The sequence below is a fragment of the Rhamphochromis longiceps genome, linkage group LG6 (genome assembly GCF_057381845.1).
Source record: "Rhamphochromis longiceps isolate RC_006_pf linkage group LG6, R_longiceps_female_GT1.1, whole genome shotgun sequence".
NCBI lineage: Eukaryota > Metazoa > Chordata > Actinopteri > Cichliformes > Cichlidae > Rhamphochromis > Rhamphochromis longiceps.
The window spans coordinates 2,798,739-2,817,664 of record NC_140562.1 but is presented as its reverse complement, the minus strand read 5'-3'; the positions used below and the strand labels follow the sequence as shown (position 1 = coordinate 2,817,664).

The 18,926-nt window shown below is 46.3% G+C and overlaps 1 protein-coding gene across 1 annotated transcript in view; it reads right to left on the bottom strand.

The window, feature by feature from the left end:
• Nucleotides 1-11,883: 11,883 nt before the first annotated feature.
• Nucleotides 11,884-18,926, bottom strand: part of LOC146667256 (uncharacterized) — a 13,733-nt gene continuing 6,690 nt past the window's right edge. Inside the window, exons 2-6 of the mRNA XM_085408917.1 lie at nucleotides 17,384-17,450; nucleotides 17,189-17,299; nucleotides 13,485-13,541; nucleotides 12,338-12,487; nucleotides 11,884-12,202 (exon numbers count right to left, since the gene is read on the bottom strand). Coding sequence (XP_085265043.1) covers nucleotides 12,095-12,202; nucleotides 12,338-12,487; nucleotides 13,485-13,541; nucleotides 17,189-17,299; nucleotides 17,384-17,446 — 489 coding nt within the window. The 5' untranslated portion in view covers nucleotides 17,447-17,450 and the 3' untranslated portion in view covers nucleotides 11,884-12,094. The remainder of the gene's footprint in view (nucleotides 12,203-12,337; nucleotides 12,488-13,484; nucleotides 13,542-17,188; nucleotides 17,300-17,383; nucleotides 17,451-18,926) is intronic.

The window sequence follows — 18,926 nt, the reverse complement described above, 5'->3', positions numbered from 1 at the left end:
AGTGTGTCCCCCATAAGGCAGGGTAATGGTACAGTCCGGTGCTCAGCTGATATAAGGGAAACCCCTGCGTGACTGTAATGTTCCGTCCTCTGCTGTGATGTCCACTTTCCACAGCGGCAAAAACACCACTGAATCCATAAAAGCGAGCTCTCACGTATTTGGCTCGTATTGCAGGCGGGTTTGTGAGCAGTAATAGCTATTAATACTAATAATAACGTATTGTAGTACTTTTTCGAGACTTGTCTTCAAATGTTATGTTTTCCTAACTCAGTGGTTCCCAAACTTTTTTGCCAGGCCCCCCTTTGTTTTACAAGAAAAATGTTCACGCCACCCCCGCGCGCGCACATGCACGCGCAAACACATCCTTTAACCACACACGCCCATATTTTGCTCCATTGCGGTTTATTTCACACCTCAAACATTTAGGAAACAATTAACTAAATACAGGTAATCTGCAGGTAGTAATAAAATAAACTACTAACTCTTTTACGCTGCGTCCGCACCTACACGGGTGATTTTGAAAACGTAAACGGCGTTTCGAATCACCGAAAACGGAGATTTTTTTAAAACTCCTTTTTTGTGTTTACGTGTGGACGAGGAATACAGAGTTCGTCATGCAACTGCAAGACTCAGCAGTCCATCTGCATCTTAAGGATAAAGGTCACTCTTTCGAGGATGCCAATGTTCACATTTTGGACAGATGGTTTGAAAGAGGAGTGAAAGAAGCCATCTATGTCCACTGTGCCCGACCATCTTTGAACAGAGGCGGGGTTTACGACACCAACTCTCTGCCATCTATAATCCAGTTTTGAGATCCCTCCCCAGACGCCTTAACGCCCACTCACATCCTGGGCCATCTGACCTCAGGAAATCACATGATAGGGTGGGGCCAGGTTTCACAATGAACACACCCGAAACTCTGGCTGATTGGGACCCACACCCAGTTTCACACCTTGGCTCAGGCGATTAGAGGATCATCAGGGGGTCCTTTTGTCCCTCTGTGGGGGGTCACTCCCACTAGGTTTATATCTGGGACTCTCTACCATTTGACCTTAGAACTGAAGAAGCTTCTCGGATGAGAGGTGAAACATCTTCAAGCAACATCTTCATTTGCATTTCTGAAACTATTTGTTGAACACTGAACTTGCCAAAAGAAAAAAAACAGACTGAACATACCTTCTTAAATAAAACCAAATAAAACCTAATTAGAATGACTAATTGAACTCAATGCCACTTTTGTCCTTCTTTGTTAGGCACAAGCCAAAATGTCCCATCCCACCACATCCCAAACACATGCTCTGTTACTGGTTGACAGCTGATATTTTGCTGTGTGGTTAGCTTTACAGAAACCCTCCCTTCTACAGATTGGTGAGTGAAACTGTAGGTTTCTATGTTACTCGGCAGTAATTAGCACGATTCTGTGTCCACACAGTTTAATGATATTCAACTTAAATGAATTATGTTGAACTGAGAAAGCACTGGGTGACAATGGGAAGGGAAAAGTTTGTTTTAACAGGAAGAATAACTTTGGACACATTAAATAAAATGTAAAGAGGAAAACTGCAAAACCATCCCCTTAAGTAACAGCAGTGACACAGTGCACACGTTATTTCCTCTGGAATCAGAGATAAGCTTGTTGAAAGTGTCAGTGTTATTAATGTTACAACACTAATGCTGAAGTATTGCGCATTCTTGATTTTGCAGGGATATAATAACCTGAGCTCTTTCCCTGTGGATGATGAGAGTTTTTGTAACCATGGTTACTCATTGTCACGCACACCCGTGTACAGCACTCTGAGCAGCTGCATGATTTCAGGTTTACACCATCACAGATGTGTTCGCCTGTCCCTCTGACCTTCTGTCGTACTTCATTAGGAATGAATAAACAACTTCGAAGCACTGAGAGCCTCTGATTCACTTACACAAGTTTGCATTAGAGCCAGAGGCAGCTCCGTCTCACCTCACGTTTGTCTTTCTCGTTTACTTTTTTAAATAATTCTTATAACCACTGTTGAAGTCTTTTAGCTACCAAATCACCACCAAATCAGCCGGCTTTGCAGCACAGCTGCTGGAGTCCTGCACAGTGTTGAACCCTGTTTGTCACCACTCACAGTTTACAACAGTAAACATATAACATAAAGCTCACAGTTATACTCAGCTGGTATTGATTTCTTTGATTAGGGTAGTTTGGTGAGACAGAGATGGAAGTGTTTCAAATGTGACTTTGCTCGTGATAACCAGAGATAAATGGATTCTGTCCTTTGATAAAGACCTGGGGCTATTCAGAAAGTTTCCTGTGGCTAAAGACGTGCTGATTCAAAGGATAACCTTCACTCACTGGTAACACTGGAGTGTAAAAACTTAATCCTGTCTGTAAAACCAGTTTTGCAACGTTCTACCACAAAACTGTACAGGTTACTCTACACACAGCTGGCAGATGTAAAGGAAAAGAGCATCAGTGCTTGTGCAGCCTAACTGCTAATCCCTGGGTAACTTCAGAAGATCAAGCCACTTCCAACATAATGGATTAAAGTAGAAATACATCCATCTTTTAACAGCCTATCCAGTACGTGCTTATGAAATTGCAGACACGGTTTCACATAAAGCTGCAGAAGTAAAATATAAATTAGTAACAATACACTAAATGTTTACTCTACAGGAATACATGCAGGGAAATTCTAGTTCAAAGTAAAGTGTAAATATGAAGGATTTTTCTGTATTATTTTATGTGTACTTTCCTGCAGTGAAAGCTACTGCGACATCATCTATTAGTCCTGTTTTAAGGGAAGGATATGACGAAGAGGGCGGGTCTGACTGAAACTGTTTGCCCATTTCCTGATGACCTGTCAATCATAAATCGTCAGTCTAGATTAGATTAGATGAAACTTTATTCATCCCTCGGGTGGGTTCCTCCGGGAAATTCAGTTTGTGTAATATAATGTAATATAAGCTTCCATTGTGAAACATAGTATCAGTACAGAATGCAGGTTTAGGCGCTTTGCATTTTTGCACCGCGAAGCTATCGCAATGTTTCTGTTTAATGTGATTTTTTTGTTTGTTTCCTTTGGTGTTTGGTATAGAAGTCATATCCTTTAATCCTTAAACACAGCTCTAACCATCTCTGTTTTATTTGTTTATTTTACTTTATTATTCACATTATTATCTGTGCCCTGTGACTGTCCAGGCAAAGAAGAAGGCCAAGCCACCTCGGCTCGGACCACAACCCCCAGGAGAGCAGGCCAGCAACCATCCAAAACGAGCAACGCCGAGTGGGGAACGGTAGGAGGTGAATCCCCACCCCCACTCTCAATGACAGTTTCTCACAGGGACCGAGGCTCAGTGAGCCTCCAACCCAGATCTAGCTACAGACACACAGAAGCTGCACAAAGACATCCACCACACCCTGTGATTTGAGGATGGACAGGTGCTCCAACCAACCCTGGTCCCAGACAGGGTTGAAAAATGGGAAATGGAGACAGATGGACACACAGCGCGGCCATCAAATCCATGTGCATCGCCCTACGTAGCTTGTGCTCCTCCCGCTCATACCTTGTGTGTGAGTGATGTGTTTTCAGAGGAAGTGGGGAAAGGAAAGGGTTCAGGATGTTTAAGACTCCCAGAAGGAGAGAGCCAGCACAAAGAGTCATATTTCCTATATACCACCCACTGAGAGAGAACCCAGAGCCCGTGTCAGCAGCATCCCAGGCCATCGCTGCACCCAAGAACCCACAAGAAACCTAGAAGGTGGGAAAACTGACAGAACGAATGAGATGACAAAGAGAGCAGAAATGAGCTTTGTCTAAAGGGTGGCAGATCTCACCCAAAGAGGACTAGCCACCCTTCAGTCATCCAAGAGGTGCTCAGAGTAGAGCCCAAAAAGCAGCTGAGGTAGTTTGGGAATCAGGGGGAGGTGTTCGGGTGCCTGGGTTTTCAGTTTTGTGTTATTTATGAACTTTGATATCATTTCTAGTCTTTGGTTTCTTTATTAGAGCTCTGTCTTCTGGTTTCTGTGTTCCATAGTTACTCCCCTGGCTGCTGTGTCCCCTTGTCAAGTCCGCGTCTCTGTGTTATGTTTCCTGTTTCACTTTGAAGTCCGTGTCTCAGGTTATTGTTTCAGGTTTTGCTTCCCCTGTCTCGTTAGCTCTGATTTGCCCCAGCTGTGTTTCCCTTCTGTCTCTCATTCACTGGCTGTGTCCGAATTCAGGGGAAGGAAGCAAGGTCCCGCGGTTTTCCATGTATTGCCGCTTACATACAGCTAATTTAGATTTTTTCGAATTGGTGATATGTTGTGGGGAACAAAGACCAAATGCTTAATTTATGAAAATGAGGAGAAAACGTTCACCTCTTCACTAGGGTGAAGAACTGGGCCGCTACGGCGTGGATGTACAAGAATAAATCACTTTACACATCATATTCATATGAGTACGGTCCCATTAACCCTCATGCTGCACAGCAGCAGTCCCCCAACCTTTGGTGCGCCACAGACCGGTTTATGTCAGACACGGAGCCTTTAAGGTGTCGCGGATAAATACAACCACATAAAATGATCCGACCAAGACGAAAACTGTTGTATTTTGTAAATATAATAATAAACGTGAATGTACTGTGTAATTGTGTAACTTTATTAGCAGCGTCCTCCTGAAATGCGCCAACATTGACAGTAACATCCTCCTCTCTGCCGCTTAATGCTCTCTGGTCGCTATGGTAACGTGTAAATATGTCTTTCAAAATAAGACGCACAACTACAACAAGGGGAAAGACCCAGGGAAACCGAGTTAACGATACAAACCCTGAAAACCATAAATTTCACAGCGGAGCCTCAACTCTCGTGGCCTGGTACCAAACGACCCACGGACCGCTGCTGTGCAGAACCTGTGATGTCCAGACGGCGTTCCTCTGCTGTGAAAACCTTTGGGTTTAGGGATTAACATAGTTGCCATGGTTTCCTTTCTTCTCTTATTTGTTGTGTGTGATCAGGACAATTCTGGAGAAGATGGGCCTGCAGGGGAAAGTCACCCGCTTGCAGGCCAGAAGACATGAGATAAGTTCAAAAAATACAAAGTACGTCTGTGTGTTATCAAGAAGATGATTCTTAAGAACACAAGTTAATAAATGTGCAACTACTAAGAGTTGTTGTGGTGTTTTTATTTGCCTGCTGTCATCTTTGATTTCCTCTGCCTTTAGGATTGCAAGTATCCAGGCTCAGGAGAGGGGTCAGTGGGAAGCCCACTGCTGTGCTTGGCCCTGGTTTGCCCTCATGGATGAGGTGATAGGACAGATGCCTTCCACTAAGCCTCCTGTCCTAATGTCCTCTCTCCCTGAGGACACTCCAGGGCCAAGCACAGCAGTGTGTGACCAAAACGACAGCGATGACGAAGCGGCTCAGCCACCTACGACAGGGAGGAAGAGGAGAAGAGATGATGAGCTGCTGGAGCTCATCAGAGAGGACATGAGGCAGCAAAGAGAGGCTGAGGAGAGGAGAGCAGGGAGAGGATGGACCGACTGTTTCACTTCTAGAAAGATCAGTTCCCAAATGACGTATGTATTGAGAAATGCATTTATTTGAATATATTTGTTACATTGTTATATGTGTTGCATTAGTTTAAAGGTTTTATGTTATTAATAAACTGATTCAAACAAACAGTAATTGTCACTGAACTCAGTTTGATTTACAGGCATTTTTAACATGTATGAACATGACCCTAACTTTGAACAGTATTACTTGGATATTAAACAAGAATATTTCAAATACACAGTATGTAAAGATGAAAAACAATATTTACAGTTGTTCACACAGGATTAAGCTGAGTGACCTGATCAACTCCAGGCAGGTCAGGTGGCAGCTGTTTTTTAGCCGGTTTAATTTTACTATCTCTTTCCGACCGGGTTCCCGCAACTCTAAGCCTGACGCCTTGTCCCGTCAATTCTCTCCCAAATCTGAGTCTACAGGGGCGGCCACTATCATCCCCTCGTCCTGCGTGGTGGGGGCCGTGACGTGGGAAATCGAGAGCCTGGTGCGGCGTGCGCAGCTGCAGGAACCGGACCCCGGTTCGGGCCCGCCTGGCAAGCTGTTTGTCCCGTCGGCCGTGCGCGCACGCGTCCTGCACTGGGTGCACGCTTCTCGATTCGCCTGTCACCCCGGCGTGCGTCATACGGTTTCCCTGTTAAGGTGCTCCTTTTGGTGGCCCGCTTTGGCGAGTGATGCCTGCAAATATGTACTGGCCTGCAACACCTGTGCATGCAATAAGAGCCATCACCTGGCCCCCCCGGGCTGCTACACCCCCTGCCTGTCCTGGGTCGGCCCTGGTCGCATATTGTGGTGGACCGGGTTGCCGCGTTCCTCTAACCACTCGGTTATCTTCACCATTGTCGACAGGTTCTCCAAGGCGACGCATTTTGTCCCTCTATCTAAGCTCCCTTCTGCCCTCGAAACTGCTCACTTGCTCGTTGATCACGTTTTTCGTTTACATGGGATTCCTTTGGACATTGTGTCTGACAGGGGACTTTTTGTGCTGCTTTGGGGGTGGGGGTGAGCCTTTCCTCGGACTATCACCCGCAGTCTAATGGACAGACTGAAAGGGCTAATCAGCAGCTGGAGTCCACTCTGCGCTGTGTGGCCTCCTCTGACCCCGCTTCCTGGAGTAGTCATCTTGCCTGGATCGAATATGCTTATAACTCCCTCACCTCGGCTGCCACTGGTTTTTCTCCGTTTGAGATATGTCTTGGATATCAGCCGCCGCTGTTTCCTCTCAGGAGGCGGAGGTTGCAGTCCCAGCGGTGCTGACCATTTACGTCGCAGTCGGCGGATCTGGCGCCAGGCTAAGGCAGCGCTGCTCCGGACTGCAACTCGGACCCGCCATGCTGCTGATCGGAGGAGGACGCCTGCACCTCGATACACGGTGGGCCAACAGGTTTGGCTGTCCTCTGCAAATATTCCTCTGAAGTGCATGTCCAGGAAGCTCGCTCCTCGCTTCCTGGGTCCTTTCACGAGCCAACGCATCATCAACCCTGTTTCTGTGAGGCTGCAGCTGCCGGCCTCCATGAGGGTTCATCCCACATTTCATGTTTCTCAACTCAAGCCTGTCTCTCACAGCCCGCTGTGCCCACCCTCTGGGGGACTGGGAGGGATATGGCCCGGAGGAGCACTCCTGGATCCCTGGGGCCTTTATTGTGGACCAGGGTCTTATTACGGATTTTTACAGGAAGCATCCTGACAAGCCTGGAGGGCCGCCGGGAGGCATCCCTTGAGGGGGGTGGCTACTATTACGAGTCGTTGGGCATGCGTGTTGTTGTTCCTGGGTTTTGTTTCCCTTTTTGAGACACAGGTAGGCGGGGCGGTGCTTGATGGTATTTCGGCACACCTGCGGTGCATTGGACGTCGTCAGTGGGAGCATTGATGGAGCTGAGTGACAGACGTCTGGTGTCGGAGTATTGTCGCTTCCACAAGTGCTAACGTGCTTTTGCAAGGTTAATCTGTTGGTTCCGCGCTACTGAGCTGCATGTTTTAAGATCCGTCTCCTGCCTGCTTTCCCTCTACACCAGCCTGTCTCGCCGCCTGCTCGCCTGCCTGTTTCTTTGTGTGCTTGCCCTCTTTGGATCTGTGACAGAGACTTACCTCGCGCCTGCCTGTGACCACTGCCTTACCTGTATTTCGGTGTTTCAAGTAAGCTCTCCAACTCTCCCCGTCCGCCTCAGTTTTACTCTCGACGTTATCCCCTAACTCTGTTTTGTCCCTCGTCCTCAGGTAGCTCCGGTGCGCCATCTATCCTCCCGCATACCTCGGCTCCGTTTCATCCCCTCGGCTCTGTCTCCTCGCACATTTACCCGGCCACTGTATATAGCCCCTTCCCTTGTAAATATTCCCGTATCACTGTAAATAAATCTGCTTCACCGCGATCCTGTGCCCGTGTGTGTTTCTGCCACTAAATCCACCCGTTTAAATTCCCCAAACAAGCTCCTTCATCATAATTATGCAAATTCTCATGACCATTGATCAACAACCACCATGGCCATGAGTACCATTCACAGAGAGTTGGGGAATGGCTGCAATCACAGCATTGTAAGGTTCAAGGTTCTTTATTCGTCACATGCATCGTTATACAATTATAACACACAGTGAAATGTAACCTGACACGCTCGTCGACTTGTGCAAAGGGGGGAGAACTTTTTTTGTTTGCCTGTCCCGTTTGGCTCTTTTGCATCAGAATTATTGTCTAAAGGCAAAGAAAGATGCCCAACGGATTTACTTTAACAAATAGACCATCCCAGCGGTAATGGTCCATTTGATTCACCTTTTATTGTTTATTTTATTTTTTATTTTTACTTGCTGAATATGGGACAGACTTGAATGTGGAAAAGAAAAGGGAGAACGGAAGAGGGGGAAAAACAGCTGAGAAGAGGGACTTGGGTAAAGGGCAAAAAACAAACCAACAAAATAAGCAGACAAAAAAATACAAATATCGATCACCTGGATCACCTGTTGAGAAAGAAAAAAGAAAACAAGCAGAAGAAAACGAGAGCAACATAATAAACAACATCACGATGATATATGGGAATATGACAGTAAATACTAAATATTAAACATTATTGTGCAGCACATAAGATCAACAGAACACAGTGTGCTTTGAGGTAGGAGCCAAAAAGGGTGTAGTTTGTGGGTGTGAGCACCCGTGTGTACACCTGTGAGCATGGACGCGCTTGTTTTTAAAAGGTTCCTTCATGTAATGATCTGCTAGAGGGTGTGGGGGGGCCACAGCCCCGTCCTCCAAGGCATGAAGCAGGTATGGAGGAGATCAAAACTCCAGACATCCAGAGGCCCCCAGAACACAAGAGACCTGCGGCCTGCTGAAGGGGGGGCCAGTAGGAGGAGTTGGCCGTCCGACTGGGGTCTGGAGGGTGGGGCCTCCCTGCTGCTGCGGAGTCGGGGCGGTCTGCCTCTCCCCACCGCAGGGAAAAGGGTAACACCACCTGGGTCTGGGTGCAGTTCCCCCTCCAGGGGCAAGGGTACCTAGACCCAGTTTGTAGAGTACGCTTGGGGAGTGTAATCGTGTGTACAGCGTCTCTTTATGTCTGTCTCCACGTTGGTTGAGTGTGGAGTAAGTGCATATGAGAGCATGAGGGTGGGAATGGATGTTTGTATCTGTGTGTGCCTGTATGTCTGTGTCTATATGTCAGGTTGGGTATCAGGCGCCACCTCTCTGGGGACATCTCAGGCCCTCCAAGGTTTGGAGGCCTATCCCCCCACCACTTCCCCTGCCAGTGGCGGACTCCCTCAGACATCGGTGCGTTGGTGGTTCTTTGTGTCTGGGGATGGGCGTCCAGGTACACACCGGCTCACTCCTGGTGGCCGCTTATCGGGGCCTGGAGCCTGGGGCCCGCTCAGGCCACTTCGGGGGTGGGGTGCCCCCGGCCTCTCGGCCTGGGGCTCGGTCACTCAGGCACAGCTGGCTGCCGGCGGAGCTCACGGGCGCGTCAATGCAACCCCCCCTGGCTTCTGCTCTGCGGCTGCTGAGTGAGCCCTCATCTGGGACTCTCCTCAGCTCTTTCTGGGACAGTGGCGCGGCTGCCCCTCTGTTGGTCTTCCTTGGGGGAGAACATTTTAGATGGCACTCATCATCAGAAAGGTTGCTGACTCCTGCTCTAAACCCACCGGCACAATGTACATTTCAAATTCCTTTACTTTTAAATATGTTCATATTGTCTATTTTGTAAAATGTTCAGATTGTCCATTCCTATTTAATCAGAATCAGAATACTTTATTAATCCCGAAGGAAATTCACTTAATGTACAGAATTCACCTGCTTGCTGCATACATGATACTACTGCACATTCACATAGAAGTCAGTGTGCCATATGACTGAAACATGAAACAAACAAACCCATCAGCACATAAAAGCGAAAAATCACAGCCCGGTAAAGTCCAGCTATGGTTTGCCGACCCCTGGTTTAGTGTCTAGAAGAGAGAGTCGTGTGTGTGTGTGTGTGTGTGTGTGTGTGTGTGTGTGTGTGTGTGTGTGTGTGTGTGTGTGTGTGTGTGTGTGAGAGAGAGAGAGAGAGAGAGAGAGAGAGTCTCTCTGTCCTTGCCCGGATGATGGTAAATGGCCTGTATTTCTATAGCGCTTTTCTAGTCCCTAAGGACCCCAAAGCGCTTTACACAACCAGTCATCCACCCATTCACACATGCGTGATGATGCTGAACCTTCTACCAGATTGTAGAAGTTGGAACAGTTTGTTGGCAGGATGGGACGGGACCTTCAGGCTCTGCTCTAGTCCGGCATCTCCTGGTGTAGGTGTCCTGAAGCGGGGGAGAGCAATCCTGCAGCAGCGTTCTGCTGTACGGATCACTCTCTGAAGAGCTTTTTGGTCCTTAACACAGCTGTTCCCAAACCAGGATGTTCTGTGTGAGGATGCTCTCCACAGCGCCTGTATAGAAAATCCTGAGGATCTTTGGAGAGACCCTGAACTTCCTCAGTTGTCGTAGGTGATACAGGCGCTGCCTAGCCTTTTTGGTCTGGACCTGAATGTGGGCAGCCCATGTCAGGTCTGAGGAGATGTGGACACCAAGATACTTGAAGGACTGCACCCTCTCCACTGGAGCTCCATTGATGATAATGGGCTTGTAGTCTCTGTGCTGACCCCTTCTGAAGTCCACCACCAGCTCCTTGGTCTTGCTGACGTTCAGCTGGAGGTGGTTGTCCTGGCACCACGATGCCAGATTCTTCACTTCATCCATGTAGGCCGCCTCATCGTTGTTGGAGATGGCACCCAACACCACTGTGTCGTCAGCAAACTTCACAATGGTGTTGGAGCCGTGGGTGGCCACACAGTCTGAAGTGTAGAGGGAGTAGAGCAGTGGCGAGAGGACACATCCCTGAGGTGCTCCTGTGTTGATGGTGATGCTGTTGGAGAAGCACCTGCCCACCCTCACCACCTGAGTTCTGCCAGTGAGGAAGTCCAACACCCATGCACACAGACGGCTGTTAAGTCCCAGATCCCTCAGCTTTGTGAACAGTCTGCAGGGCACTATTGTGTTAAACGCTGAACTGTAATCAACAAACAGCATTCGCACATAGTTACCCTGTTTCTTGTCCACGTGGCTGAGGGTGGTGTGCAGGACGTGGGCGATGGCGTCCTCGGTGGATCTGTTGGGTCGGTAGGTGAACTGGAGCAGATCTGTGGTGTCTGGGATGGAGGAGGAGGAGATGGTGACAGATGTACCCTTAGGCCCCTCCTCCATTCAGAGATGGTCTTTCCCTTTTCACATAAATGGCCTCCTTGACTCCGCCCTGATACATCCTCATCATTGAAAGAGTGTCCACTGGCCTGTAGGTGTAAATAGACTGCAGAGTCCTGGCCTGATGAGGTGGCTCTTCTGTGTTGTGCCATCCGCTTCGCCAGAGGTCGTTTGGTTTCCCCGATGTATAAATCCTGGCAATCCTCCTGCACTTAACAGCGTACACTATGTTACTCTGTTTGTGTCGGGGGACCCGATCCTTGGGGTGGACCAGTTTTTGGCGCAGCGTGTTTTGGGGTTTAAAAGCCACAGAGACGCGGGGTTTAGAAAAAAATGTGATAACTATTTAATATAAGTCAGGAAAGATATTGAAAATGAAAATATGTAACAGCATAACTGATGTATGGGTTAGGGTCACATGATTCAGCCCTGACTAAAGGTTTTATCAACAAAAGTTTGAAGACTAACAGTGAGGCCATCTGTCTACTGAAAGCAGACTGGAAGCTGGGAAAAGGGAACAGTGTGTGCAATGCTAGGCCTCCCCATCACCAGGAGCTCAACAGAAAATTAGATGGTAACTTTAGTACAACCAAGCTACCATTCACAAAGAGGTCAACCTATGAAGACCACATAATACAGTGACAACCAGTAATCACATTTATTAATGAGGGTCTTTGTTATACAGTGGTTACAAAACATAAGATATAGTGAAAGTAGTTGTTTGTACAGAGGGTGGGATCAGTAGATATTCTGACTTGTCAGTAAAGGAAAAGTCAGATTCCATTAAGTTTTCTTACACCAGGAATCAAGCTCAGGACACCAAAGTAGAATGACTACTACAGTGGTTTTGGTTTGTGTGTCTCAGTTTGTCTTCAGTGTTTTGAAGGCGGCGATAGAGAGGAGACAGTGCATGACCACAGCACCGGTGTCAAAGAGCAGCAGCAGCAGCGTCACACTCCAGGAGTAGTCCTGCAGAGCACAAGAGAGACAGGCTGTACTACAATCCACAGGACTTTTAGGATTAGAAAGGGGGAAAATGAAAAGAGATCAATGTGTCAAAATAAGTGAAAGGGGAAAAACCAAAACATAACTGATGACACTGACTGCCAGTAGTTGTGGGAGGCAACCCCTCGAGTAGTAGTCATCCGAGCATGTGACTTCTCTGGGTGATGTGTGGAGGGTGTAGTAATACAGGCCGAAAGCAAGCAACGTCCCCAACAGACCAACCACATTGCTGCAGACACAACCTTGAAGCTGCAGAGGAGACAGTGATTTTATTAATCATGCGAGATTATGTAATACAAAAAATGCTCATTTTATCAGGAATGTAATCAGGTATTGGGACACTGTGAGACATGATAGCAGTCTTAGTCTTTTGGCATGTTTCTTATACTTACTCTACATGTTTCAGAACAAACTAATTTTAAGATTACACAAACCTGAGTATCATTACTTTAAAAACTGTGTTTTTGAAATGTAATGATTTTACACCACATGCAACAGGACTAAAACACTTTAGCTTTTTCCTCATCGAATGGGCATCATCAGGATGTTTTTGGGAAACCTGAGTGCCTTTGTGTTCTTCTTGGTCAGCATTGGGTTCCTCCTAAGCCTATGCCCATGCATTTTTGCCCAGTCTTATAACTGAGGCAGGTGAGGCCTGCAGGTCTGTAGATGATGTTCTGGCTTCTTGGAGCAATTTTGCTCTCACTGTTGTTTACTGGAGTCCCAAAGCATTACAAATGTCTTTGTAACACTTTTAGACAAGGTGTGGGGAACTCCAGGCCTCGAGGGCCGGTGTCCTGCAGGTTGTGTCCTTGATCCAAAACAGCTGATTTAAATGGCAAAATGACTTCTTCAACATGTCTTCAAGTTCTCCAGAGGCCTGGTAATGAACTAATCATGTGATTCAGGTGTGTTGACCAAGGGTGAGATGAAAACCTCAGGACTGTGGCCCCCGAGGCCTGGAATTGCTCACCCCTGGTCTAGACCGACAGACATCGATGACTATTGTCTCAGCTGCTTCTTTAGTTCGATGCTTGCCGTTACTTTTTGAGGTCTTTCAGGCTACGTCGCAAAAACAAGAGTGCTCAATCCCAGTTATGCCAAGGATTCTCTCTCTCACACACACACAGCAGTGTATTTGCTGTTAGAAAACCCGTCTAATGTGATATTTTAGTTTTTGAGTTTGGTTTTTTTGTTCCCTTTTTTTTCAATCTGACCTTCACATTAGCATTTCATGCCAACTCACTAGTAGTCTGCTAGGGTTCTTTTCATTGGCCATTGTCAAGGACCCCCCTGCCATAATCTGCAAGACACACAAGAAATATAACTGGAAGGTTAATGTTGCTTCAATGATAAATGATAGCAAGCAGGAGCGCACAAATCAAACAGTGTACAAGTCAAATATGAAAGAGTAGAACAAAATCCTCGAACTAAGGAATTCTTTCATTTGTTGGGGCGGGGGGTACACACAGCACATGGTTTAATTCAACTTACAAAAATATTTTAAAATCAAAAGCTTTTCCATTTTGAACGATGAGAGATTCCAGTTGTTCTACAGTTTGTGGCCTCCTTTACTGTATGAACTCTTATGATGCACCATGTCCTACATGTACTCCAACATGTAGGACAGGATTCACACAAGGCCTTCCCTGAACAAAAACAACATGTGTACTGTGTGTATATGCAGGCAATGGGCAACTTTTTAGCTCTTTTCTACTGCACTTGATCACTTAAAGCACTTTATACAATATGCCTCATTCAAGTACTTTTTTCTACCCAAGTGCTTCATATACAACATACACCCACTCCAAAGGACACTTTGTACACTCTGTTTGTTCCCATCAGGCTGCAGGCCAAAAGACAATTTAGTCTGCAGGCTGGAGCCACGAGAAATCAAAGCACCTACTTTCCAGTTAGTAGCAGAACTGGTCTAATGTGAGGGACTAAATCAATCATTTGAGATTAAAAGATGTTCAGTCTCATCTCTTTTAATTCTTATTCTCATTTTTATTTTCATGTCTATTTAAGCTTAATTTATAACAGTATTTATAACAGTATGTTTGCACTGAAGCACCGCAGCAATTTCCTAATGTTGTAAACCCGCTCAACATTTGGCAATAAAACCCTTTCTGATTCTGATTCTGATTCTGATGCTCCCCCAAAAGTGCAACAATCTGATTCTTGCCATAATGAAGTCAGTTACATTATGGCAAGGACCCGATGCACACAGTGTGTGGAGGCTGTATGGGAATTTCTTTTACTTATGTATTAATCACATTATTTTATTGTATGATACCTTGGTGCCACTGGATTTTAACATGTCTCACACTCATACAGTAAGACAAATGGTGGGGGTGGAGTAAGGAAGTTGGGGGAAGCAGACAACTCCTCAGGAAGAATCTTTTGTGTCTTCAAGGACTCTGGGAGGCAGCAAGGGAGTGTGAAACAGCTGTGTACTGCCTTTTGTTCCTGGAGAAGGTATTTAACTGAGAGCCATGCTGGGCTCAGACTCTGCTGACCGTCTGTCCCGCGGTCATGCAGGGACTTCATCAAGCTTGGTTGTCTGTTCTTTGTGTTTTGATTAAAGAACGTTAGCTACCGCTCACCGCTCGTCTGCAGCCTTTATTTGAATGGAAAACTTCCACAACAAAAGTGAGAGTCCATTTATTCCTATTAGCCACAATGACAACAACCACAGTAATAATTATGATTTTATACTGCGGTGTCTTTTCAGTCGAGGTGAACTCAGTCCTCCTTCTCTGGCCTCTCTCACAGACAGTTTTGGGCTAATGTAGACAACAGGGCTGTCGACCCAAAACGGCCCCCAGGCTTCTGTTCGAGGCATCCATCTACAGATTAAAACTGGCCAGAGGGGCCGATGGCGCGATATGGCAGCCTCGCTTCTGTCAGTCTGCCCCAGGGCAGCTGTGGCTACACTTGTAGCCTCCACCAGTGTGTGAATGTGAGAGTGAATGAATAGTGGTATTGTAAAGCGCTTTGAGGGCCCTGAAAAGCGCTATATAAATGCCATTATTATTATTATTATTAAAAGGGAAGGAAAAGTAAGGGTGTGGAGTAGGGGTTCCCCACAGGGAACTGGTCAAATGCCGTGTGGGATCTGTCACAAAGTGGAAATTTGTGTTTATTTTATGGTTTATGTTGTTTTGATCATACTTGTTTTATCCTGATATTTATATTGCAGTCCCAACAGCAAGAAGAGTTAGAGGGGGAGGCGACGGGTGTAGTCAACAGCAGGCCTACCAGCCTTAGCGGCTACACATCCACTGACCTGGGTGTGTGGCATCTTTGTGAGTGAGATCAGATAGGTTGCTGGTCTGCACCACGAAACTAAGCATGAACTAGCAGCAGTTGCCAGTCAGACCCAAAAACTGCTTCACCTCTTTTTTGGTTCTGGGACGATGGCTGTAGTTTTGTCTGTCTGCAGGCGCACCTGCCTGCCTCCCAGGTGATGCCCCAGATAGTGTGCCGCCCTCCATCAATGTGCTCACTTCTTTTTGGGTTGGCTATGAGCCCTCCTGCCTCAGGGACTCCCGGACACAGTAGCCCATGGTCAAATCCAGCGTTGTGAAAAAACAAGCAGTGCCTAACTGGACCAGTAGCTTGTCAAACTGGGGCTTGGAATAAACATCAACCTGACAGCTTGTGGTATCCCACACAGAGCCATAAAGACCCATTTCTCCTCACCACAAGTACTATGGAGCAACACCAGGAACTGCAGGGCTCTATCACTCCCACCTCCAGCATAGACGCCACCTCCTTCTGATAAATTTGTCTTACATGTTCAGGTAACCAATAGGTGCGTGACTGCACCACCACGCCAGAGCACATTTCAACAGTGCTCTATGAGTGTAGTACAACCAGGCAGGGGGAGAACACATCTGCAAAGTGCTGTTGCAGTACAGCAACATCTGCTATGTGGGCCTGTGTGAGATGGTCATCACAATGGAGCAAGACAGGAATGGTCGAATCTGGCACCTCTGACGACTCATCTTTCCTTCACCAGTCTCATCTGAGAAGCTGTTCCAGCCCAGAGCGTTCTCACTCCCAAGGCGTAACATGTCGACGTTTTGTCACGTCCCGCGGCGTTCCTGAGGAACGCGAAAGGAGACCTTCGGCGTTCTTATGGTACGCGGCGGGTTATGGCTGGAATCCAGTGCAATGATGGTCCCGCAGTAATAGACGTTCCAGCCCTGTATTCCAGCCCTAAACCTAACCTTATCCCTAGCCCTGACCATAACCTTATTCCTGATCTTATCCAGGACTTTAATGATGTTAAATAGCGTGTTTCTAAGCGATTTGAAGAAAAAGAGCAAACATGTGTAGATTCAGTCCAGACGGTTCTCATATGTCCTCTTTTTTCCGAGGTCGTCATTTAGGAACGTGGTGGGTAGCCGAAAACGTAATATGGTGACGATTTGTCACCTAGCGTAAAATGTTACGCTTTGGGAGTGAGAACGGGTTGTCCAGCCTCTCTATACGCTTCGACTTAGTGGTATATCTGCATGTCCCTGTCCGATCGCACTACTTATTAGTCAAGATCACCCAATCGCCATGTGACCACAAAGGGTCCTTGCCACTTAGCAAGGATCCTTGAGCTAGAAGAAAGAAGCAATACAATCAAAAACTGTCTGAGCCTAGCCCCTCTGTTGTGCAAGCTCTGCTGACGTTCCTGGGCCTGAAGCAAATTTTCCTGGGACAATCTCCCATATGGGTGTAGCCTTGCTCTCAGGTTCTGAACGTACGCCCTAGAGCAGGACATCTACACATTGGAAGGTTGGTGGTTCAATGCTTGGCTCCTCCAGTCTGAGTGTCAAGATCCTGGGCAAGATGCTAACCCAAAGTTGTTCTCTGAAGCGTCCATCAGAGTGTGAATGTGTGTGAATGTTACGTTATGGCTGCAAATTGGTGGAGGAATCATGAAGTACATACCACAATTCCTAAGACTAGTGGCAGTATGAAGAGTTTTGGAAGACTTTGGTCAATGTAAGCAAACGGGGCAGAGAACAGCACCTGGAACAGCCCCAACAGGATGGTGAGCACCTGCGCAAAAGACAACCACTGAATAATATATATGAAGTTACAAGTGAGCTTCAGCCAAGCAGCTTAGTTGTGTCTAAATCTCACCGCAACACTCTCAGGGTCAAACCAGGCAAAGAGGCGACGTAACCTTGCTCCCTCAGAAGCCATGTCACTGCAAGACAGGAAACAGTATATCAAACTGCAGTATGGACAGTATATCCACACAAATGTGGACACAGGCAGGTGAGAATCAGTTCTCAAACAGTTCAGAAATAACAATGAGACTAAGAGCTTCACTAAGTGCTACTGGTAGACTAACCTAAACATCACACCAGTGTAAGAATTGGTGGATGACTGGATGTAGCGTAAAGCGCTTCTCAAATATGAAACAATAAAACCAGTGTAACAGTATGATTCAGGTTAACATAAATATGATGAACTGTTACAAACACATGCACCTGAAATCTTTACAAAACATTAAAAAGAAACTCTCCCACTGTGAAAAGGAAATCCTCGGATACACAGGAGTAAACAGGAGACCACTTCATTTGCAGACAAAGTCTTTAACCTGCACACTTACCTGGTACTCAGTATGCTACACAGAGACATCTGCATGCTGTCTTATGCTTATATGAAGATCAGAACTATGATGAGTCACTAATTGCCAAATTTGTAAAGTCTACTAATCACAAAGTGGGGTCTGTCTACAAGACATGGGGCACAATCTGGAGGCCAAATGGAGAACAATAGGAACACGCTATGATGTTGCCAAACGTTCAGTTGTTAGAGTACTTTTGCTGTTCTGGGATTTATTCTTCCCGATTTCTCTTTTCTGCCAGAAAAACAAACAAACAAAAAAATCAGCTCTGTTCTGGTCAGAACTCAAAGTCAGATTTATTCTTAATCCCACTAAAAACATAAACCAAGTGCGGCTAAAAAAATAAAAACATACCCAACCGGACGATAAAGCAGATTAAAAAAGAAAAAGGCTATGCACAGACCCACATACGTATGTGTGTGTATGTGCTGTTTGTTTGGAAAGGCTCTCATGCATTGGGGAACAGAGAACACAATGAGATAGGGAAAGATAAAAGTAACTGCGTGTTAGTTCATTAAAACCACATGTCAGAATCCTCTTGGGAAGAACAGGAATGCTGCAGGACAAGAAACAGATGGTGGTGAGAAGAAGGAGAAGAGGGAAGGAAAAAGAGGAAAAGGCATGAAGAGGGAAAACAGATTGATAGGCAGGTTAATAAAATAGTCTTACAACAACGTTTTCTGCTTCACTACGCTGCCAACATTCACTCCTTTGTTCATGTGATGTATTCTTACCAACGTGGGGATCCCAGTACAGTTCTGCATCCCAAAGAAGCAGAACTTTGAGAAAATGGGATTCCAGTTTTACATTTAGTAGAAGTAGTTTTATTCTTTGTATAGTATTAATATTGAAGAGCGAAGTGCTCTAATAGGGTGATATGGTACTACAAGGTCATTAAGATAAGATGGGGCCTGATTATTTAAGACCTTGTATGTGAGGAGCAGGATTTTGAATTCTGGATTTAACAGGAAGCCAAAACAGGAGAAATCTGCTCTCTTTCTAGTCCCTGTCAGGACTCTTGCTGCAGCATTTTGGATCAGCTGAAGGCTT